At 42.6% G+C, this 24881-nt stretch overlaps 2 protein-coding genes across 4 annotated transcripts; both read right to left on the minus strand.

Moving 5' to 3' along the window:
• Nucleotides 1-958: 958 nt before the first annotated feature.
• On the minus strand, nucleotides 959-13890 carry LOC118110368 (la-related protein 4). 3 transcript variants are annotated; one of them, XM_035158037.2, is made up of 17 exons: nucleotides 13314-13890; nucleotides 10861-10978; nucleotides 10385-10543; nucleotides 8893-8977; nucleotides 8638-8774; nucleotides 8445-8548; nucleotides 8234-8344; nucleotides 8077-8130; nucleotides 7774-7983; nucleotides 7194-7297; nucleotides 6685-6726; nucleotides 4806-5036; nucleotides 4635-4689; nucleotides 4376-4534; nucleotides 4147-4286; nucleotides 3826-4051; nucleotides 959-3504 (listed from the first exon to the last, which is right to left on the minus strand). In XM_035158037.2, exons 1-17 carry the CDS (start codon nucleotides 13428-13430, stop codon nucleotides 3112-3114), a joined length of 2445 nt encoding a protein of 814 aa, XP_035013928.2. In that variant the 5' UTR covers nucleotides 13431-13890; the 3' UTR covers nucleotides 959-3111. The 3 variants fall into 3 exon arrangements, with proteins under 3 accessions (XP_035013928.2, XP_035013930.2, XP_035013929.2); XM_035158039.2 differs by lacking the exon at nucleotides 13314-13890 and adding an exon at nucleotides 11263-11285; XM_035158038.2 differs by lacking the exon at nucleotides 6685-6726.
• A 1215-nt stretch (nucleotides 13891-15105) lies between these two features.
• LOC118110861 (ATP-dependent 6-phosphofructokinase, muscle type) lies at nucleotides 15106-24547 on the minus strand. Its single transcript, XM_035158988.2, has 22 exons — nucleotides 24354-24547; nucleotides 23378-23451; nucleotides 23156-23233; nucleotides 21596-21785; nucleotides 20932-21097; nucleotides 20560-20604; nucleotides 19823-19931; nucleotides 19619-19714; nucleotides 19435-19527; nucleotides 19209-19334; nucleotides 19005-19069; nucleotides 18616-18679; nucleotides 18353-18499; nucleotides 17670-17740; nucleotides 17465-17552; nucleotides 17180-17332; nucleotides 16925-17089; nucleotides 16741-16802; nucleotides 16336-16447; nucleotides 16123-16222; nucleotides 15526-15631; nucleotides 15106-15424 (listed from the first exon to the last, which is right to left on the minus strand). The coding sequence occupies exons 1-22, from the start codon at nucleotides 24442-24444 to the stop codon at nucleotides 15295-15297; spliced, it is 2331 nt and encodes a 776-aa protein (XP_035014879.2). The 5' UTR covers nucleotides 24445-24547; the 3' UTR covers nucleotides 15106-15294.
• Nucleotides 24548-24881: the final 334 nt, after the last annotated feature.

Here is a 24881-nt window from a genome sequence, read left to right on the forward strand (position 1 = left end):
ACTACCTTCACCAAGTTGGTTAGATTTTCATCGGTTTGTTTGATTGCAGGAATACGCAAATAAATACACTGATTTTCATAACAAATTTGTGGAGGGGTGGGGCATGACCCAACAACGGCAGATCGAGAACTGTTTGGTGTTTTCGTCAATGATTAATTTTTTTCGATGGAAGAAACCAAGCATGTTTAGGGGACTGTGTATGCAATTTGGTTCAAATGCAAATACAAATTTGGATCCAGTGAATTTAAATGTGGTTTCATAAGGGAAGTGATGAGCAAACATTTGCAAAACCTTTTACAAAACGTAGGTAAATCGATTATGCGTTATACCTCCTCACTGTGCTTGCACAATTCATAATCAATAGACATCTGGACTTGTTACATGGCTTTAAATGGAAATTATAGCTTGATAATAGGGTTATCACCTTGCCCTGTATTCATTCGTAATATTAGGAGCCTCTAACCAGCAAATGCAGCAGTTATTACACAGCTTTTCATATATGTTTACAGTTATTACTGTACAGAAATGACAAGGAATGTTTGTAACAGAAAAAAGACAGATTAGTTATTAATAAAAATAAGGGGAATATATTAAGCTGTATGTTCGCCCTCATTTTGGACAAGCAATTTTAAAATGTTTACAAATGGGGGGGTCCCCACCAGAGGCTTACGCTATATGGGGGTCCTTGGCATGGAAAGGTTTGGGAACCCCTGAGTTATACTACTAGACAGGCACAAACAGAAACCAGAGCCTGAGCTGTACCCTGATCTTGAAGACGCCAAGAATAACTCAAATTGTTCTGCCAGACCTGAGACACCAAGCTACATTTTCTCCATCACTAACCTTCTCAATTTTACACTTCATATACTTCTGGCAACACATTTCACTCAAGGATGCATACAAAAGGCAGTTTGGTTAAACCAAACACGAGGTAGGAGAAAGAAATGACACTGGAGAGCCAAATCAAAATAATTTATTTTTGGTGACATTTCATACAGTTCTAGGATTGTGTCTCAAACACTTGGTTGATCCATTACTATATTTCCTTTTTGCCACCACAACCCAAATTAACAGAAAATAACCAAAACATATGGAGGGGAGAAGCATCTCCTGATGGTGTTTGCAAGCCTGTCAACATCAACCATATGCTTCTAAAATGATTTCACCTTACTCACAGGTAAGATTCTTTTAAAAACAAGTTAGTGCATTTATTTAATTAGACTAAATCACTAGCAGCTCATACTCATTAATAAAAAAAAATAACAGCCCCAGTGATTGGTTACTCGTTTACTGCATTACTAAACCCGAAGTCAATGCATCAAATATTTTCTCTCAGCTGACATCTCGGAACAGTAAATAAATGTCATAAGTGTGAGTTTTTATTTTTGCCAATGCGATTTCACACAACTTTGGGGAAACCAGCCTACCAAGATTGGGAGAAAAGCGTTGCGCATCAGATTTAAAATAAATAAACTTAAAAAGCAATACATACAGTGAGTCAAACTTCAAATTCTAAGTCAACCTGTTTGTTTTTCAAAAGTTAAAAAAAAGAAAAGAAAAAAAGAAAACACAGCAAACTCAACCTAAAAGCACAAAACAAATCAGGTGGATATCCTGCTGTCAAAAGCCTCCCGCTGTAATTTCTCAACTAGAACAATTACATTCTCCCACACACATCTCTAGTGAAGGGTTATTATAATATAGCATAGGCAACTACACTTCTATAGCTTCTTCAAAATCAAGTTTCACTGGGCCAAAAAGTTTCCCCAAGACTACATTATTCAGCAGATCTCGTCAATAAAAATCGAAACTGTATCCTAGCACACTACGATCGTAGGCAGCTGGCACATAGCACGTGAAAAATTTTCCAATTCTCGGTATACTCACAACCCGGCTGCCAAATATTACGTAGCAATCATCCTCAGCTAACAGTACTCCTTGGTCTATTTTTGACACTATGCCATTGTTAAGAACAATTCACAGATATAAGCTTAACCTGGATATCCTGTGATGATGTAGAAAAGCCAAACTTCACCTAGGCCACCAGGCGCACTGAATCTTACCGTTAACCTTTTCTTTTTTTCCCCCCTCCTCGCTCTCTCATGAAATACATCACCCTACAACCCAAACAAACATGTAAACAGAGAATCTGACTGATTATCAACATGACAGTTTCAATCCATTGGAGTGGGTACACCCAAAACATTTCAGATATATAGCAAAGATAAAACTGAAACATAAAAAACTTTGGACCAGGCTAGCAGATTCACCGTGGCTGACAGGCCAGTGAGAACCCCAAAGTGGATTTCGGCTTCGAACAAAACCACACATGGGACTGCGGCGAACATTAACGTTTCTGATATCGGACTCTTACAGTTGAAGCCAATCATGAACCAGGATCAAAATACCACTATAGAACACATTTCATTATTATACATTAGAAGACCACACTGTCCAGTTTCAGGACAATGATTCTTTATCTCTGATGTAAAAATCAAAAAAAAAAATCATCCATTTCATTACATCAGTGCAACAGCACACTGTAGCACTTCAATCATTTTGTTTGTTTCACTATCAATGCATACAGACATCAGTCAACGCTTCAGTCATACTTGCAACCCTAAGCACACAAAACAAAACAAAGAAAAACTGATGTCTCATTGCGTGTTAGTGATATCTTTGTATATGTACATGACAAATATGCATGTTCTTTTCTTCTTAGTGCATATTGTTCTTGCAGACCAACATCTATTCTTTTAAATCAAAAAAAAGGTAGAGGGCCATTTACGCGGCCCAGCATCCCACCTTTCCCCAGCAGAGCACAAATGAGACGGCCTCCAGATAAATCGCACTTAATTGTGTTAAGCATAATGCTGGAGGCCAAAACAAAGATTTGTTTCCTTTTCAAATCACTCGTCAAAGTTCTTCAGATGTCATTTCGCCCATTAGTCCTGGATGTCCTGGTCTTAGTCATTTTAGGAGCTTCTCATTGGACAAGTTCCAGGGGGGAAGGTGGCTACCTTAATGTTGTTGCTTTTATGTTATTCATTTTTATATAATTATATATATCCATGTATATTCATACATATTTTTTCGATTCATATCAAGTTTTTACTTTGGCGAAACTGGTGGGATATTCTGCTCTTTGCCAGTATGCCTGTAGCCTCCCTGGGGAGAGTGGCGTCGGGCCGGAGGCGGGCGCCTCTGGTCCCGAAACTTGAGGCCCCCGGCGCCTCTGGGGCCGTTGCTGCGATAGTAGCCTTGAGAGTCACGTTCACGTGGTGGCCGGCTCTCTTTGAATTCCCAGCCCCCCTCCCTGTCATGGGCTTTCTCTTGCTTTTCTCCAGGACCACCGCTGGAGCCCGGCTCTTCAGCCTTATTAACACGCAGCTCGCGCAATGGCTGACCGGACGCAGTGCCGGAGGAAACTGGGGCGGGGGCAGCAGGGGGAGGGTCCTTGGGTGGCCGTTGGCACACCTCTGCATAGCTGAGCTTACGTGGCTCCTAAACCAGGACAGGAAAAAGCACAATTTTGATATATGTAGCACACAAGCCCAGTTATACAATAACTTGATAATGAAACCCTCAGATCTCATAATCTTAACGCTCATTGGGGTCGGAGTGAAAATTCTGGACTCGTGGTGTGAAAGAAAGAGCGAAAGAATAGACAGAATGACTGAAGAAGAGTGAGAGATAGAAAAGAGGAAGAGATAACCAAAGCCAGTCAGATCACTACCGCACTTCCCTCTATGCTCAAAAGATGTCATCATCGGGTGGATAACGATGCCATGTGTTGGCTCTCATTGCAAAGAATAAGATGCTCACCTGTGCAGGGGTGGGAATAGGGGCTGCAGCAGGGGCTGCAGCAGGGGCTGCAGCAGGGGCTGGCGTGCTGGGCGTCACTGGCGTGGAGGCAGCAGAGGGCTGAGGCCTGGAGCTAGGCACAGGTTGTGTGGAGGAGGAAGGGTTGACAGTTGTCTGAACAGGTGCGCGTGGGGTTGCTTTTGGTGCTGTGATCTCTCCCCGTTCAACTCTCTTCTCCTGACGATTCCTGTCAGAGCAGTTTCAGAAATTCATATTAATACTTAGAGTTTAATAGAGGCATCTGAGGCCTGAGTTACATTAAAACCATTGAGGAAGTCGTACCCAGGGGCCGAGGGTCCGAGTGGTTGTGTGGCGGATTTAGCTGCTGCCGGGGCGGGACTTGAGACGGCCACAGGCTCCTCTGTGACTGAGGCTTGGACTGATGCTGGACTCACAGTGGCTTCTTTATTGGCTTGATCCGTCTATAAAAAGAAAGGAGTCATGCAGCTTAAATCTCTACGGAAGTCTTCTTTTTAAGAATGTCTTACAACTGTAAGTCTTGCTGTCTTACCTTGTCCCTGTACAGACCACGTACAACATCTGACATCCGGTTTTCTAGCACTGGCTCCCCCTGTGTGCTGACCACGCAGCCGGGAAGAGGTGGGAAATTGGTGGCAGCCAAGTCGAACTTGGGTGGAGAAACCTTGACCTCTGCTAATGGTATAGGCCTCTGATAAAGGAAATGGAGCCAACAAACAGAAAGATCAGGAGATGGTTCATTATTTAAAAACACCAACAAGATTTTATGAAAATATGAAACTGCCATTTACCGTAATCCGCTCATCTTCTCGCCTCCTCCGTGTCCCTCTGTAGGTTGTGCTGCGTCTGAAATGCAATTCAAATTATCTCAAGATTAGCCAAGAGTCACTGATCACATCACAACCAATGAGCAGCAGCCATTAGTCAGGCTCAAATCAGACAGCAACTAAAAACAGGTTTACCTTCCGCGACCTGACATGCAACCGTCATCGCAGGGGTCCAGAGAGGAAGAGGAGGAGGAGAGATGTGAGAACGCCATGCTTAGGTCAGAGACGGTCTGGACTGGGTTAGTGGCAGCGGCAAGAGGAGCAGGAGGCTGTGGGCTGCGCAATCCGGTCAGACTCTCCAGGGAGACGGGAGTTATGGATGCTGCGGTCACTTCACTTGTCCTCACCTGGGGCTTCACGTGGTTTCTGTTGCGGAGGAGAAAGGGTTTGATGAGCACGGTCAATATTTAGAAAGAAAAAAAAGAAACTGCACAGAGATACTTGCAGCCAGTGTTTCCTTTCCTTTTTGCATGACGGGCTAATTTTTGGTCTCAAAATGAAAAAAAGCCAAAGGGTAGGATTTAAAGGACTATTCTATTATACAGCATTAGTTTGGGTTAGTTGTACTGAATAAACTGCTGCGTCATGTTAATGATGTAAGGTGATGCATTTGCACGCATAAACAAAAGGAATACGATGCTGTTTTAAGTAACTTTTCCAATGTTGTTAAATATAAAAATACATGGACCATAATTTTCTGCAAACTGTTCAGCAGCTATTGCAGTTATGCAAATCTGTTTAATGGGCTATAACATCTCAACATAAGTCAAGCTTGTGGTGGCTAAGAGAAAACTGCTGGTGATAGGATGATAACTCGAACAGGCTGTTATGTCTATAAAAAAAAAAATCTAATTGCTATATTCTATGGTCCTTGAACAGTTTTATGATGATGGAGGCTGAAACAGCTAAATCAGTTGAAAGGAAACACTGGTGGCACCAACTGAAGCTTAATGGCTTGCTGGGGGAATGAGGCAGCATTCTGTGTGCTCGGGGTAAACGTTAACATGCAGGGTTTTTTGGATGACGTTTATGCTCATGGTTGGTTGAAACAGTGATGACTAATGGCTACAATTTAAACTGTTTGGCAATCTGCAACCTGTCAGTCATTGAGTAGAGCTGACAACACCCATGTAAGACCTCGACAGGCTACTGATATATTCATGAACCACTAATAAAGCTTTGAGGCAGATATTGTTCGAGCAGCTTGATTCACATGGTTTAATCTTCTTGAGTCTTGACCCTCAGATCTCATAATCTGAACGCTCATTGGGAAGGGAGTGAAGCACCCAACTTTGGAAGGGAAGGATAGAGAGAAATGAAAGGAAAGGACAAAGGAGAGAAAGAGAAAGAGAGAACCAAAGCCAGTTACCGCACTCCCTAGTTTCCCTCTATGCGCATAATGATCTCATCATCAGGTCTGACTTGGGAAGAGTGCAGCGAGCTACGTCTTTGTGAAGCTGCGTTTTCACGCTTAACAAACTTGCAAAGTTGTCATCTCTTTGTGAAAGATTTAAAGCACTCAGATTAAAGCTCGACAGCTGACCTAGACTCTGCGTCAAACTCATCGCAGCTATTGTTTGTTATGGCATATGGTAATACAGTCACTGAAAACGAAAGCAGCAGTGAAACTAGGGAACAAACAAAAACTAAACAATGAACCAATAAGATGGATGGTTAGTTGTGATGGACGAAACCATTGCATGCAATAACGTAAAAGCAAAGAGGATATTTTGAAGCCAAGGTGACGATAACTAGAAAAAGCAAATTGCTCAGGATCAGATAGCAGCTGCTGCCATTTAGTAGGCAAGCCTACGTTTATCAAATGACATGACAAATCCAGGATGTCCATTACCTGGCAACACTAATTTATCACAGTGATGAAAAAAGATTTAAGTATACAAAAGCCTGACTGGCAAAAGGCATGGGCCCCGTAATGGATTTAGTCATTTGCTGCTGCAGTATGATAAGACATGATGGTAGCGATGAAGCTTATAATACGGTATAGTCGTGGTACCTGAAGGCATTTATTACATTCTTTCTTGAATAGAGGGGGACACTGTGGGGACAGTGAGAAGACAGGGAGTGAACAACAGTTCCCTGGTGGGGGTACATTATCTTTAGACAATAGCAGATGATCTGATGTCCACTGTTTAACTTTATGTAAATGACGACACAAGGTGGTAACACATTCCAATTTGAACACGTTCAGAAAATGACAGACTTGGATTTAGGCCCAAACTATATAATGTCAACTGGAACTAAAACTGAGGCCTTGTAGTTGTTTGCCTGCACCGACGGGTCAAGTTGTACTTTATATCAATGTCAGTTCAGACTCGTATGCTGCGAGTACTTCAAGAAATTTAAGAAAGCTTGGACCCAATTTGAAGTGATTCCCAAGACTGGGTATTCACAAGAATGGGAGAGATGGACGGACAGACAACCGAAACACGTCAAGCCTCTGGCCACAGCTGCCGCCAGCACAGAGGCAGAATAAAAATAATAAGTATTATAAGAAGTCCTCACCGGTTCCTGTTGAATTGGCGAGTGATGTTAAGAGAACTGGAGCCAGTTTTGTAGTGTCCAGCTGAGCCAAATCCATTCACAAAGCTACTGTTGGGAAACGGTGCCTGCACAAGGGGGGAAAAAAAGGTAGTATTGGTAAATCCAATTTCATGCAACAGCCAGTGCAGTTATTACTCACCAACAACAACAAGCTCCTGACAATACACTTGGCAGTATCATTAAATTTCACTATGTTTGCTCTGGATGTGAAAATACTGAATATTTTGACTAACCTATTGTTATGCAAAACAGTGTTCATGTCTACTCACAACTCAAATTGCAAGAAGGGAAGGACTCATTTAAATTCACCCACTGCATCTCTCTACAGACATCACAACAAACAAGGTGGTGATGACTAATAAATGATTATGCAGTTATGTTGTGAGGTGAGACTCCAACTATTGCAGGCACACAATGTGGCTTTCAAGGTTAATTTCTTGCATCAGATTTATGTTTTGAATTGTTGATGATGCACCGGTACAAAATCATCTGTAAGAGAAGGTTTTCAACGGAGGAAAACCACGGGTATAGTTGGTCTCACCAAAGGAGTTTCGAAATACGGTGTAGGAGAAGGCGTCCAGGTGGGAGGTACGATGCCATAGACTGGGTACTGCTGCTGGGGATAGACATGCTGCATGTAGAGGGGGGAGCTGTACTGTGACTGGCTCTGGGACTGCTGAGCGTACAGGCTGCTGTCCATGCTACGGTAGCCATTCTTTGCAAAGAATGTGTTGATGGCCTTTATCCTGGCCTGTCAGCAGGAAGAAGAGAAAAATGTGTAAAACAAAAATCAACTTCCCAAAAGGCCTTTCTAAAATGACAATGGGATTTTTATTTGACGCACCATGATGGGTTTTCCCTGAAATGTTTTTACTTCCTCTCTCAAGTACTTGTATGCCTATGGGAGCAGAGAAGAGATTTAAAAAGACAAATTCATGGTGCAACATTATAAATGAAAACTCCAGACAGTGAGATGTGGACTGAACATTGACCGGCAGTACCTGCTGAGCGTCCGTGTCTGATTGGAATGTGATGTACCAGTTGTTGTTGTGTGCGAACTCCACACTTATCACCTTTGGACAGTTGTCATTTTTGAACAGTGACTCCACTTCCTGTGAATTAGATAAACAAAGGTTTCATACTTAAGCTAAACATGAACAGAAATGTGATGATTCAAATTAAATATGGTTTTGACTGTAAAGTTGTGTTTACCTCAACAGGTGTGGTTTCGGGGACCTCCCTCAGGATGATAATGCACCGCTTGTGATTAGGGCGCACTTTCTCTCCTTTCTCATCCACTTGCACCATAGGAGAGGCTGAGGGAAATTCAAGGTATTTAAATGTAGATACAGCACAAATGTATGCAGCTCGTTTTAACATGCACCAGCCAAAACTTTTCACTTACATCTCAACACATCCAGGATGAGGTCCATGTCAGTGGTGAGGACCTTGATGCCCTCCATGCTGGCTATAGTCCAAATGGGAACAAACTGGTCACTGTCCATCTGGGACATCAGGTACAAATCCTTTGAGAGGTTTTCTCTAAAAAAGAAAAAATTACACAAACATGTAGATTAGCTTTCTCTTGACTTGGGAAACGTTGAGTCCATCATCATGAATTCTGGTGTATAAAAAGGTATTGTGCGCGTATTCGTCTTACCTAGAGAAATAAAACTCAAGCTCTTTCTTCAGAGACTCTCGCAGATTCTCAGAGGAGATGGGCTGCTCTTCAGCTTTGGATTCCACTGAGACACAAACACAAAATGTCAGTGGTGAGAAGTGAAATGTACATTACATTTAGTACAAGACAAGTGAAACAAGTGAAACACATGACACACATCACAACTAGTCTGAAAAAAAGTCAAAAAATGGTTTCATGTGTGTCAATCATTCCCAAGTCACACAGATGATCTGCGAGTGAGTGTGGTGTATGTGATATAAATGACTCTACAGGTTATGTGTGGCCAAAGGTGTGTGTGCTCTAAACTTCTCTTGCTGCACCTTTGTCAAAGTTGAACCATGTGGGATGTGGAGTGAGCAGCCTGCGGGTTTTCATTAGCTTCACACAAAGAACCACTGATTAGCGCTCAGTGAAATCACCTGCTGAGGTGATGAGCTGGAATTAAAACCACCTGACTGGTTGGTCAATGTGCTGCAATCTTTAAAAGAAGAATTACAAAAATGGGGAAATAAATCATTATGCTACTGAACTAGAATTTTAATAACTTAGACATTTGTCTTAACTAAACTTATTTTTATCAACCGTCTTTCCTCCCACAGGGATAGTGCGTATTAAAGGAAAAGCAATGTGGATTGGTGGGGCATTGAGTTGGAAGACAAAGGACAAGCAAGACATTCTATATCATACCACAAACCAATATACAGTGATTATAAAAATGATTTTAAAAACCAAAAATATTGACTAGATTGAGATGTTATGTAAAGATATGTACACAAAACTGTGATGACTGCTACGGTGGCATTTTCCCCTATAAACACTTTGATTCCTCCGACTACCAAATATGTATTAAAAATATAAGTAGTTAAAGCATCTGTGAAAGCTGTCCCCACTGTTCTGAAGATGAAACACGAACACCTGCTTTTACAGTCAGGTGACAAGATGTTTGGAGAAAAAATTGAATCTATTGATTTTAACATTGATGTGAATTATGTAAACTAATAACTGTGCAGAAAAATCATAGATCACTTGTTCTTAAACAAAGGACCCTCAAGCCCTAGCATTTGATCAACTTATAAATTGGAATAATGTGGAGAATATAACTAAATGTACATGTTGACTTTGTCTTTTATTGATCAAGAGGAGATTCTACCATATTTTATTGTTTCAATGTTACTCCCACCTTTTTTCTATATGTATGCAACATTTCTCTGCGACAAAATCTAATAAAGTCTATTTAAAAAGGAGAACTGATATTTTTTAGGGAATACACAGAATAGTACTGTATTTATATGTTAACACGGGAAACCACACAGTTTATTGGCTAAGCACATATTAAGCTTTATATTCCACTTAAACTTTATCATCTAGATCACATAAAAATGAATAAATGATTTGAGAAACAGAATAATCATTAGTTGCACCGCCACAGTTGGTGTGTAGACACAACTGCATGTGATGTGATGTGACTGACCTGGCGTCCCTGTGGTGGACTCAGCAGGGGAAAAGCCCAACTCTGGAGGGTCCATTCCATTTACTGCTATCTCAGCTGTTACTGTGGAGCTGCTGTCATCCAGGGCCGTGAGTCCCACAGTGAACTGCTTGGACCCGGCAGACGATGGCTCAGAATAACCTGTGAAAAAGGTAGTGAGTTTCATTCCGAACCAACAACAGATAGCCCACTCAGTTTTTAGGCCTGCCTTGAAAGGCCATACATGCAGTAGTAAGGGTTGACATTGATAAAGTTAAGATGTTTAAGGAAAACGTAAAAAACAGTTTTACTTAAAGTGTCAACTAGAGGAAAGTCAGTATTTATATCAAAAGACACGGATGTGACAATGTTCTGTTTTCCAAAGAAAATATTTTTGATCACACTTGTAACGCTCTGTAACAACCAGTTAGGTCTTTTTTTGAAAGATGTTTAATTGAGCTGGTGGAAGTGCATCTCACCCTCACTCATGTCGGCGGTGGGCCAATGAGGACTGTTGGTAAGAGCCTCGCTGGGAACCACAGGCATCTCCTGCCACACCTTGGCATTTGGGTTCAAACCGGCGCCCTTAGAGGTGACCTTCAAAGCAAAAACAACAGGATCAGGACAGTGCAAGTCATTTAAATATTACAAGCAAAAATCTGTATTTTAGATCAAACATTTCAAACAGAATTATTTAAATTGGACTAACGTAGTTTGACAGTTTATATCTGAATCAAACCAAATGTGCTGTAATTACCACTACACCGAGATCACTAATTTATTTATCTTCAAAAACATGTACTTGCTTAAAGGCAAGTCGTTTAATCTCACCACAAACTTTGAACAAATAACTATTTAGTTTTGAAAATGCTGCACTTAACTGTATTAAATATTTGAACCCCTTCCCCCCCCAGGTCCTGAGTGTTCACCTGAAAGTGAGATCAAACTTTACTTTTTGTTTTTAAAGTAAACGTTAAAGCAGTGACATATACACAGAAACCAGACACGAGGCAACAAGGAGGTAAAAATGTGGTCTCCAACTATATTCCACAGGGGACTGAGGTCATGCAGGTTACAGCCGACCATCACCAGCCCTGTTGATTTCACTACATCTTTGTATTACTGAATAAAATCCCCTGGCGTTATGTTCGATGTTGGCAGGAACACCTGTACACCACTGGGCATCCATGGCATATAATTGGAAACCAGAGAAGTACAATGAAATGTGCCCACATTGGGCCCCACAATCCCTTGTCAACAACAGAGGCTATTACCTAATTAACCTAGAGGAGGAGAACGATTAAGACTTTGTACAACCAGGATGGCCACATTAATAAATGTGGCCACAACAAAGCTGGGGGGGGGAATTATATCAAGAAATTAATTTTCAAATAGTCGATAGCAATATTCATCATGACAAATGTCACATTATGATTTATTTTAAGTTTAAGACTGATTTTGGCTCCTGGGTGAAGATTGTAGTTTTACACTCTCCCTTAGGAGCAGAGAACGACAAACACTTGGTAAAAGGCAAAACAATATGCAAATCTGAGGTCGATCAATTATGTATCGTACCTCCCCACTGTGCTTACACAATGCATAAGCTTTATATAGATACATATTGAACTTTTGTTGTTTACTATTAATGGAAATTATATTGTGATAATTATGGATATTGTTTTATCACCGAGATATAACTGGATTTAAAAAAATAATTTAGGTAGTATTTTATATGACTTGAAACAAGACATTTCTAATTGAGTTTTCTTCAATGATTGGTTCGGAGTCTCTGTATCAAAGTGGCTGCGGACTGGCAGGAGAAAACCCTGACCCTGCAGAGATCTGTGGCCAGGAATAGATCACATACAGAACATATTGAGGGGCACACACACACACCCTGAGGTGAACTAACTGTGGATTGTGGCTTTGTGCAGCAGGGACCAGATGACAGCTGTAACTTCTGAAACGCCAGTAACTGTCACATTTACCGGCTCCCTCTTTTCACAGGGTCACTCTCCACCTGGTGGAAGATCCACTCCCTGTATTTGAGCTAAAAGCACTTGGGCCTGACAGGAACAGCTGCTAGTCACAATATGCCCCGACACGCTTCTCTCTGCCAATAACTCGGGAATGGACGTGTCAAACGCGGAGGCCTCACTGTGGCAGCTAACATTTATGTGCCGTGCAACTTGACACATGGTTACAATGCATGCTTCTGTGTCACGGGCCGTGCCGAGCCAAGCAGTGTCAGCTGACCGCGCTGCGCCGCACAGGCCAGGTATTAGCAACGCATGTCACTGCGCTAGCTTAGCCCACTAGCTAGGAGCGTTAGCTACCAGATAAGACCAGGCTGAATGAACCTTCATCCTTCGGTCAATAGTCGAAGCTTTGCACATTTACTAAATTAAACAACAACTCGAGTGAGTGTTTGTCCGCTCCCAACAACATCGCCGCCCCCCCCCCCACGGCTGTGTCATAACTTAACTTATCAGCTAATGATTACTCAGCAAACTACTTAATGAGCTCGCTGGTGGCGGGGGCTAAGCTAGCGTTAGCCGGTGGAGCAGCATTAGCAGGAGATCGGGCTGATGGAAGAGGGTAAAAATCACCTGCCCGTGTGTCTGCAACGTTATCGGCTGCAACTCAGCAGTTGTACAAGTGCTGCCGTGTGAGCCGTGGGGTGGGGTGGGGGGGTTTGATAACATCGCCGTGTAATTACAAGCTAATAGTCACAAAGTTCAAGCTGAGCAGAAACGTGTGATCTTACATCGTGTGTCTTGTTTCAGTTCATATTTGCTGCTGCTGCCTGATAAATCTCGCTCCCCCCACTAGAAGGGGGGTGTACTGTGCTAACAGGTCCTTACTGAGCAGCAGCCACTTAGCCACTTAGCTAGTGTTAGCTCGTTAGCTAGCTAGAGAAGGCCTCACTCACCATGCCGCCTGACCCTCCCTCGCTCCCCAGCGGAGCCTCGTCCTTCCCACCGGTCTTCGGTCCCGGATCGGCCTCCTCCTGCAGCAGCGGCGGCTCCCCGCTCTGGTCTGAACTCATCAGCCGCTCCTTACTCACTTCCACCCCGTCGCTTTCTCCCGGCCCCCGCCAGCCACCACCAGCTCGTCCTTCGGAAACAACCGGCTCGTGTTCAGCAGTAAGCCTGGTCCTCTCCCGTCGGACTGGATCGGCCAGCAGCGCACTCGGACTAGCTGCTAGCTAGCTAGCTAACAGGCTAACAGGTAGGCTACAGACGGAGGCTCCCGACCTAGCGTGCTATGAATCAACGGAGCGGGCTAACGACAGATAGCTCAATGAATCAAAAGCCGAGACACTAAAGGTACAAGCGATGCCAAACCATGACTCTTCTCACACCACGGTCCCCGCGGGCTTTTCACCGAATATCACAGCACACACCGGCTTCGTGAGGCGCATTCCTAACCGGGCGACCGGAGCGGACACTGGGGACACGCACCTCTCCTCAGCGCAGGCACACAGTCCGCCGACGTCCCGGCTGCCACCGCGGGTTCCCGGTGACCTCTGCACAAACCATTTCCTCTTCCGGACCCGCACTGTAGTTTTCTGCTGCTTTTTATCTGCAGCGTCGCCCCAGTCCCTCAAAACTGTAGCAGTGAACTGTACTGAAAACAAAATGTAATGGTTGTCAAGCAATGGTGAATATGGTGAGAGGCATTTTAATAACTATGTCAACTTTATGGATACAAAATGTATAAATCAAATTATGAGGGACAGCCTGACCTCTGAACTCTTCCCTTCATCACTTAAAGGGAAATCTTTATTTAAGAAAACCTTAAGAAAAGGTTTTCTTAAATAAAACTCATGGACCCGAGATAAAACCCTATATTTAGCAAAGTAATTATTTTTTAAATATAATAATTAATATTGATAAAAATAGGATTTCGTTTTTATGTATCTATCTGAAGTATGTGAGCTCGTTGTCGTGCTGCAGAGTCAATTTGGGACCAATCAGACACCTCCACCGATGATACCGATGGATACGTGTCTAGACATCTAAACATTTGGAGAGTCCCATAATGTTTCAATAAATGAGTTTCTCTGTGTCGTCTGCAGTAACAATAGAATACATTTTTCTCATCTGTTTGAGTTAATACACTGATCCTTAGGTAATAATCACAAGTGATGTTCTGCCGTCACCAGTAAGTTTAATAAATGTCCTGTGGTGTCATGTGTAGCATCAAGAGAGAGCAAGAACTGATGTAATCACTTCTTGTCCCACTTGAGATGTAATCAATAAGAGCTGATAAGTCACTGAAAACACTTTAATCTACCTAAACAGGTTGTTCACAGATAGATCACATAGTAGTGTAGCTATGTGTAAATGGGTTATCAATGTAGTTAGTAATTAGTTCCACCATCAATGTTCCCTTTAAAATGAAGAAGACATGGTCTTAAAAGTTGAAAATCATGATCAGTGACTGATGTTTTCTATAATCACAGGCACCATCACCTGTTTGGTTGCACCTGTCTCCATGAACAGATAGTAAGTAGAGACAGACAGATGGAGGGGGGGGTATACCAGTCTGGGGGTCTCTTTCTGCCCTAAATGGACAAATATGTTGGTGCTCAGTGAAAACCTTTATTTGGGAACAGTGCCCTGTATGTGCCGCACATGTCCCAGGTCACTGAGAATAAGATCTTCCGAGCATTCCTTATTCACAGGCTCAGTTCCAAATAAATCCCCAACAATGCAGCATATCTTTGAATGACATCTTTAATTTGTAAAATTGATCCACATTAGGAGCTGGAATTGCCACAAAACACTAGATTAAGTGAGCAAGCGCACATTCAGGGTAAGAAAGAGTAGGACAGCAGCTCATGTAAAGAGACATGTAGAAAGGTGTTGAACAAGGCTCTGTCCCGGTGCTCCACGAGAGTCTACTCCTCAAGAAGACTTCTTAATTACATGCTCCATATCTGCATGTTCAGACGTGTCGAGCTTGATGTCATACTTGGCCAGGATCTTCATGATGGGCCTAATCTTCAGCCACCACTGTGTCTTCGGGATGCGGTGCCTGCAGAATACAGGGGGGGGGTTCATCAGTTAGGATCACCATTCACCATCACACTTGTCACATGTGGATACAGTAAGTCATTTAGAAAACATGTATCTTACTCGAAATCTGTGTCTTCCTTCAGGTCGGTGAGAGGCTGGAAGGTGAGTGCCCTCTTCTTCATGCCCAGCACGCAGGCGGAGTCGGGCGTGTTGGCGAAGATACGACCTATAGGGACACAGGAAGTGAAATGGTTCAGTCCACACGCCACGTAAAGCTCACTACTGTCAACCACTACAATCACAGACTGTTGTTATAATGTTGTCAGTGGCAGAGCAGGTTTACAGACCTTTAAGTAAAGGAAGCAAACCCACGATGCAAAATCAATGTGCTTTATATATCAAAATTATATCATATTCAGAAATGTCGCATTATCTCATATTAATGGATTATTTATTGTTTCTGATGCATTGAGCTACAAAACACAGGATACTAGATCTGTAAGATAAAAGTAACGAAGCAAAGTGAACAATATCTTTGAAATGTCGAATTTAAAGATAACACAAGAAGCATAAAACTGTCAGCAATGAGTACCTTAGAATTATGGGTACAGAAATTGAATAATAAACATACGTAGATCAATTCCACCCCAATCTGTTGATATCATGATACATCATCAAAATGTGCAGCAAGGAGCATTTGATTTGATGTCAACATACCATGCCTGTAACAGCTCTTCAGTTTCTCAGTCAGCCACAGGACAGACTTGGCGCCCATTTTGGTGCCAAAGTTCCTGTCGAAGGGTGTCGGAGTGCCACCCTGCCGAGGACAGAAGACAAACACGTTTATCAGATTGTAATGGAGCGAAACAAGGAGAAAATCTGTGACGTTTTATCAAGAGGGGATTTCCCCTCTTTGTCACGTGCACAGACCTGCTGCATGTGTCCCAGAACGTTCTTGCGGCAGTCGAAGATGCCTTTGCCCTCCTCTGAGTACAGGTTGAAGATGAAGTCAGTAGTGTAGTTGGCATTGGATTTCTCGTTCCTGTTGTAGAAAGGACAGCGATAAATTATTACACCATTGAAACTCTAAATACAGTTGATTTACGTGCTTTTTTTCACAACAGACATTTTGACCATGGCAGGAAAAGAACGGGTGTGAGGGTGAGCCACCGTTAACAATACATGGAAAGATTTCAGAAAGTCAAATTCTGGTCTTAATTTAGTTTGAACCAAATATGTAATTCGCTTTTTGCATTTTGTCATTGTTATATTGCAGGGCAGTGTAGCTCAGTTCATATCAGCTGCAGCTCTAGGTCACACATGAACAAAACGTACCTGAGAATCAAACCTCTCTTCACTGTTGTCTTCATCTTCTGCATGAGATGATCGACATTCATCTGTAAACCCAAAATCCACAGTTCACACATCACTACACAAGCAACTTGTAAAACTGTAGAAGGAAAATACTTAAAACTAGAAAACTGTTCAAACGGTCAAGGTTCATCCACGACTAGCTCACCTCCAGGTCCTTAATGTTGAACTTTTCCTCGAAGATGTAGGCAGCGTCGGCTCCGGCAGCCAGACCAGCCATGGTGGCCAGGTAGCCGCAGTATCCACCCATAGTCTCAACGAGGAAGACGCGGCGCTTGGTCCCTGCTGCAGACTGCTTGATCCTGTCACAGGTCTGCAGAGACATGAACCACAAGTGTGTTTAGCTCCTGGTTGTTTTATAAGTGTGTGAGTGTGTGTGTTTACATGCATATCTGGCACTGACCAAGGTGATGGCGTTGAGGGCAGTGTCAGCGCCAATGCTGAAGTCAGAGCCTGGGACGTTGTTGGAGACGGTAGCGGGGATGACCACCATCGGAATGCACATCTCCTCAAACTTCTCTCTGGCCTGAACCAGCTCCAGGCCTCCCATGTATGCCTGCAGCAGATGGAGATTCATTTGTCTGCGTGCTTTCAAACTTTTAATTTGCCTGGAGACGTCATGACTGAGGCCGAGAGAAAGTTCAGCTGACATTTACAAATGACTCGAATGACGATGCCACATCTTTACCTCAAATCCACCAATGATCACCAAAGCGTGGATGTTGAACTTGGCAATGTTCTGGCTGATTTTCTCCATCATCTTGGATGGCAGAGATCTGTATCAAACAAAGACAAATAACACAGTGAAATGCTTCATTTCTAGTCTTGTGACAAAGGACAGTTTTTTCTTACAACAAAGCTGCACCACAAGAGAATATCCACTAATGTTTTACCTCTTGGTGCCCAGCATTGAGCCTCCCTTTCCAATCCAGCCACTCACTGAGGTCCAGTTGATGGGCTCAATCTGCAGAGGAAGAACATGTTAAATATTCAAAAGCAAAAGTTGCATGACGGCTTGGAAGCAGAAAAGAATTTAAACACAAAGAGGGAGAGAAAGTCTTGTTGTGTTATTTTAAGAATCTGTAATTTGAATTTGATGAAGAAAAAAATGTTCGGAAGAGATATTAAGCAGACTGAAACATACATGTTATTATTATTATTATAACTTGATCAGGGTACAGAGGATTGTTTCTGCTCTTTTGAGTTTCATAGTGTCAATGGTCACTTGGCACTTTTGTGCGGATGATGCTTGAATAAAAGCATTTATTTGTTTATCCACCTTTAATATAATACATGTAATATTATCCCTGTTTCAACATAATAATTTTACGGTTATCAGTTGTGTTGTTCTTATGGTATTTGTCTCATTTGTCTCTCTGTTGTGCTTGATTATAAAGAATTGGGTTTCCAGTGGTATCGAAGTTGCTCTTTTGGCAAAGGGAAACATTTCATTTCTGCTTATTGTTTTCTTTTCCTGGATTTCTTGGGTTAAAATGACAAAACATAATTTTTCCAACTCAGTCTAAAAGGAATGTCACCAAATCTTAACAAAAGTGGGGAAATCTAAACAGGTTACCTGTCCCTCAGCCAGACCGTCAAAGCCGTCATAGACAGCCAGCATGGTGTGACCCTGGATGATGCCCATTCTGACTGCTGCACGGACTGCGGCGTTCATGCCAGCACAGGGGGCGCCAATGTTCACGATGGCCACATTGATGTTACTCTGTCAGCGAGAGAAGGAGATTGTTGAAGATTCATTGTCAGAGAAGAAGGTTTTTGGTGTAAACATTTCTCTGTCGTGAAGAATACTCTTCAGTAACTGTGGATGTGAAATCTCACCTTAACATCTGGGGGGTTGATGTGAGCCAGCAGTTTGTATGTGTTCCAGTTGTTCTCGAAACTCCTGCAAATCATAGACACAATTGAATGTTACTTGTTCTGAAAGACGGTATAACACTGAGGCTTTATCTTTTCTCCCATTAGTCCTCCACACGTTCTCTAGCAGATGAATGCGAAAACAGCAAGTGTCAAAGAGCAAACATCCAAGTGAAGTTACAATGTGACTTTAAATGTTAGGTGGCACATTGTAGTTTATTAATTTATTACAAATACAATAAGATATAGATGAGAAAAGTCAGTAATTGTTCCACTGGCATCCTTCCAGGCTCCATATTAAAACATGTCCTCAAAAACAAAGTTTGGTGGAAGTTGAAGAGGAAAATACTTACTTCCCCCTGAGCTTGATAGCATCCTCAAATCTGCCCTCAGCCATGGCAGCAGTCACATCTTTGGTCTGTGAAGGAAAGGGAGTGTGAGAAGGACGGAAAATCCCTGAAACTGTACAGTCAGTGCAAATCCAAGTGGAGCAACAAATTACCAAATTACAGGAGGGGAAATCTGGTGTATTCTGGGGTGAAAACATGTCGACGTACCACTTGCACACACTCCATGAGTGGCAGTCTGACTGCCTGGTTTCCAGACAGGCTGACCACACAGGCGGGAGTCTCTGGAGTGGCCTCCAGCAGGGCCATCACGGCCTCCACACCCATCCTGCTGCCCTGGAGAACACACACACATACACACAAGTCAGATCATCAGGCGTGTGTTTAAGGAGAAGCAGAATCAGAAGTGTATCTGATGTTTCGCTGAGATACTCACAAGGACTCTGTCGAAGGCGGAGGGCGTGCCTCCTCTCTGTACGTGTCCGAGAACAGTGGTGCGAGTATCGAAGCCGAGCCTGTCAGTCACCAGCTGAGGAAACGCAAAGACATCTATCAGCATGCCATACTGTCTGTGTAACTTGTAGCATTAGCGCTCATTGATATCCCGAGGTAGAGCTTGCCTTTTTGATCAGGTCAGATGTAATCGGGTTACCATCCCTGGTCATTGCTCCCTCAGCCATGATGATCACATTCAGACGAGAACCTCGGCCCCTTTGCTGTATAAAATAAGGGAATAAAAATACAATTGTGAATCTGATTGACATGTGGATATGTGTGAGATGTTTAGCAGACATCTTCATATGCAGTTGAATTCACACACGTACATCCTGCAGCCTCCTGCACAGGTGGTCCTCCCAGTCAGCAGCTGGGGGCATCTCAGGAATGAATACCCAGTCGGCACCGCAGGCCAAAGCCGTCACCAGAGCCAGGTACCTGCAGCCGAGATAAACCTGTGTGTCAGCTACATCTGTCTATCATTCAGGCTTAGCTATCACACAGGTCTGTTAACAGGCACATGTGAAACCTTTCAAGCAAACTTGCGAACATTATGTGGCTTTTTTCTAAATATATTTTCTTTTTTCGAATATGTTTTTGAAGTTAACAACTTCAATAAAGTCCTCATGAAACAGTATTCCTTCATTTATTATATGATATATATTGAAATTAAAGAAAAAAATTGCATTTATTGTGTTAATTGGTGGATCAGTAAGATATCATTGATTAAAGGTACTTGGTAGATGTTTTGCTGGGATGGGAAAATAAGTGAAGGATGCTCTGGTGGAGCAAATGTTTAAATATCTACATCTTTTATACAGTAAGTATTATATTCTGATTGCAAATAGCAGTTATTTTTATTTCATACATGTTGAAAGAAGCACTGAAGGCCAAATTTGACTTAATAAGAATGTGAATAAAAACATTCGAGGTATTCAAATAGATGGACATATATTAGATTTTAGAGCGATCACATTGTATAGTTACTATCCATAGATGTGTCCCTGTCAGTACACACTATAAACACATAAATATACAAAATCACATAAACACACAAGGTACTGACCCACAGTGTCTGCCCATCACTTCCAGGATGAACGTCCTCTGGTGGCTGTGGATGGAAATGTTTTAAGAAAGGAATGATTTACATGCAATAAATATATAATATACGTTATCCCTCTAATACATACATACATACACCTAATACATATAAACATCTGCATATTCTGTGTATAAGCTGACACGTGCAACAAATTTAGTAAATCTATACAGTAATTTGATTATTTCTTGACAGGAGCAGCCTGACCTGATGCTGCGTTGTGTTATTTTGAGATGCAATGGCTCACACGTATATGTGTTATTCTTCTCTGTTCTATGACCTTTAGTCAACATGGATTTTCTCCATCACTACATCCACAGTGGCACAGTGATGTCTGACCTCTGTGCTGTGGTGGTGATGGAGTCCACCACCTCCATGATGCGGTGCAGGGCGGAGTCGGTGCCGATGGTCATGTCAGTGCCGCAGAAGTCATTGTCGATGGAGCCGACCATGCCAACGATGTTCAGGTGGGAAGATTTCTTGGCTTCTATGTCCGTAATATTACCTAGAAAACATTAAACATATATATTAATATGTTGTCTAATGTCTATTCTTCTTATGATCAAAGAGATCAGTCTGAAAAACATGTTTAGTGTTTTTTTGACATTTCACAGACATTATTCTTGGTCTTCTGAGCCTAGTTTGCAATAATTAAGTAGAATATATAAAGTATTTAGAATCCAAGGCAGAAATGGCGGATCCCGACTCTCAATAATGAGAATTATTGCTGAAAATGTCTTTATCAGTATCAAAAATAGGGTTTGATATGTGAGATTTGGTGAAAATCTCTTGGATTATGACCAAAACTTAAGGTGATATGTCCTCTTGATCACTGTGATAAGTAATATCCATTTCCAGTCAATTCCCACTCATTGGTAGAAACAAACTTCAGTCTTCTGCATTCAAATCTGACATTTTGTTCCTCCGATCCACCTTTTAGAGATGGATCAGAAAGACAGACCCCTCAGGACCCATAATCATTATTCTGCGCTTGTCTCTTTACCAGCTTTGACCAGGTCGGACAGCAGTCCACTCCACTCAGACCTGAAGTCATTGGCCCCAGTCAGGCTGCCGTCGCCCCCGATCACACACAGGTTGGTGATGCCCAGCTTCACCAGGTTCTGGGCTGCCTTCGTACGACCCTCCCTGGTCCTGAAGTCCCTGCAGCGGGCACTGCCGATAACAGTGCCTCCCTAAGACGTGAGGAGAAGCAGCAGATTTTAACACAGACACTGACACACAAACAATATCTGTATGAGAAAGAAGAAAAATGACAGGGAGTCGGTGATAACTGACATTTAAACTCCATCATGTTTTCACAGAATGGATTTTCAATATATTCTGAAATATATGCTGCTGATAGGCTTCAAATACTCATCTCTATGGGTGAATAGGAATGATTGCAGCTTTATAACACAGTCTCTATAAACAGGGGGTCACTGTAAAGGTGAAATCATGGAAATTTGGCCTGTGTCCACTCCATCGCTCACTTTCACACACTTCATGAATCTTAGCATGTCATGTCTTCTCCACTCCCAGGCTGCTTTATTTAGCTAACAGAGATGAAAGATGTAATGTGAATCACAAGCTTCACAATGTTACTGCATCTCCATCATCCTTCAGTCATAGGATAGGGTCGTTTAATATCCTCACACTGAATCACAGTTTCCCATGTTATCAGAGACCTGAAGTGGAGTAGGTGCAAGATTAAAGGTTGTCCAAATAAGGTCAAGCTATACCTGCATGATGTCATTTTATTTGGACAACCTGCCAGCCCCATTTCAATGGAGGCGAATGTTATCTTACTTGTAGCACAGCATTGAAGATTTTCGTTTTAAAATTTAACAACGTGTTTTTATCACATTAAGACCAAGAGTTTGCAGCCATGCCAGCAGCTCTGTGAGTCTGTACTTCAGGCACAATGATATAAAGTGCCCTGTTACTCAGGATAACCCACAGACATCACTGTAAACCCAGGAGCTACTGTCGACTGGAGACACGGTCCCTGTGTAAACTGTTAACATTGTGTTCTGTGGATTATACAGGATGATGTGGACAATTTCTGGAAATAAGAACTGAATTGCTGATTAACTTTTTGACGGTGATTTTGCATCACTGTGAGAACCCTGACGAAAAACTGCATTCACCTTCAGTGTATTGATTTCGTGGCAGAAATCTCCAGACAACTCAAACTCTAACTATGAGGAGGGATGCAGCTCTGAGAAATCCTGGGAAATGGCACCTTATTCCTGCTTGACTAGAGATTTTCCTTATTCCTTTCTAATTATTTATTTTCTCTTCTCTCTTTTAGTCTAGGTTTCATCATTATTGACAGAGGGGGTTTGTCTGCTTTGGAAAATATAAGACGATTAGGATCCAGTTTTTGTGAGGTTGGTGAAGGGACTGGGATTGTTGAAAAATAGATAAAAGATGTGTGAGCTACATTTGAACATGTATGTATGTGTTGCTGAACTGTGTACACTTCAATTTCAGTATAACTATGTGGTTTGTGTGATTAGACAGTGTTGTGTGGGTCAGTGTGCGTTGACTGCACGGCACTCACCAGCTGAAGCATCATGGACACACTCTCCCATGTGGCGAGGCGGATGTTGTCCCCTCCGTCAACCAGGCCCTGGTAGCCCTGCAGCACACAACACAGATACACTTATTCCCCTGCAGTGCGACCAAACACACAACTTTGAGATGATATCGATAAAAAGAGGCTTCAGATTCTTTGGGTTGTATTAATTTGCAGTGTGATGGCGTGTCAGTGTGCAGCTCATACCTCGTGAACAAAGTACACTTTAGCTCCGGTGTAGAGACCAACTCTGACTGTGGCTCTCACGGCAGCGTTCATACCTGAGACACACAAATGTCATGGTAAGTGATGACTGACACATTTTCCAAAACAAGCTCAACATCCGATCTGACTTAGCGCTTCCTGTCGGAGGACTTTTTAGAGCCATCTTAACCTTTAAGTGACTCGACCTGCACGTTGGCAAGAGATGAGACAAAAATACCCAGAGGGGACAGACTGGAGCTGAGAGTTTGGGGACTGCATGTCTTGTGTAGCGTCTTGCCCTTGGATGTTCCATACACTAAAGGCCACAGCGTGTGTTTGTGTTGTGGTACGCTGGCAGCGCCTGCAGCTCTTGTTTCACCAGACAGCAGCTGTGGATTAGGGGGCGTTTCTCTCGTCCATACCAGAAAAAGGTCACCGCCACTAAAATTAGCCCCAAAGATGTGAAACAAGGGACAACACTGACTGAAGGGAAATGCAGCAGATTAAAGCTCTAAAGGGTTAGAGTCAGGTTCGGAGGAAAATACCATGTTCGGAGAATATGAGACATCCCTAAAACTTAGCTTCGAGTACAGATGATGGAGTAAGTGACTATAGAAGCTTGATGTCAAATTTTAGGTTAAAGTTAGAAAAGACCAAAATTCTTGGCACTCATGACTTCAGATGGGATTTATAGCCAAGCAGCCATCATCCTGACAGCTGGCCTTCTGCTGTGCCACTCTGACACATTGGAAAACTGTTGCTCGTCCATTTGGTTCTTTGGCTCCTGAACTTACTCAGGATGCCGGGCACTCAGAGCCTTAATGCAATACTCTCATTGGGACCTGCAAGATGGAGCGAGCCTCTACAGCCGGTTGGGATTCAGCTCAGAGACACATCAACATGTGAGACACTGTCCCACAGCTATTTCCTGAAACTCATCTACTCGGATCTAAACAGTGGAGCCTCCTCCTCTGCTTACCTTGGGCGTCTCCTCCTGATGTCAGCACAGCAATGGAGCGTCCGAGCCCCATCTTTGTGGGGTCCATGGCCAGATGAGGGTTCTCGGACATGTTTCCGGAGGACAGGTTGGTACGACGAAGGGAAAAGAAAAAGGATAGAGACCAAGAGTGTTGCTACTCTTTCTTTGCCCTCTGCTTCTCGGGGGAGGCATTCTTGGAGGCGCGGGCTTTATAGGCAACAATCCTGCCCCCCTCCGACTCCCCTAGCCCCTTCCCACTGACACCCTTTACTGCACACTCACCAAACTCTACTAAATATACATCCGATTCTTTAACCACCTGCGACAGACAGTTAGAGGGTACATGGCTCTAATGTGGCACCACTTCAGAAATAAAAGTTAGGTAAGAGGGATACAGAGTTTTTTTTCCAATTAAATTATAAATAAGCGACATGATAATGTCAAGGATTGTAAAAAAGAAATTTTTACTTTTCCAATGAAATGATCCTTGAGCAGAATAACCACATCAGAAAAAAGAATCCTGAATAT

Source organism: Hippoglossus stenolepis, chromosome 6, assembly GCF_022539355.2.
Source record: "Hippoglossus stenolepis isolate QCI-W04-F060 chromosome 6, HSTE1.2, whole genome shotgun sequence".
Taxonomy (NCBI): Eukaryota; Metazoa; Chordata; class Actinopteri; order Pleuronectiformes; family Pleuronectidae; genus Hippoglossus; species Hippoglossus stenolepis.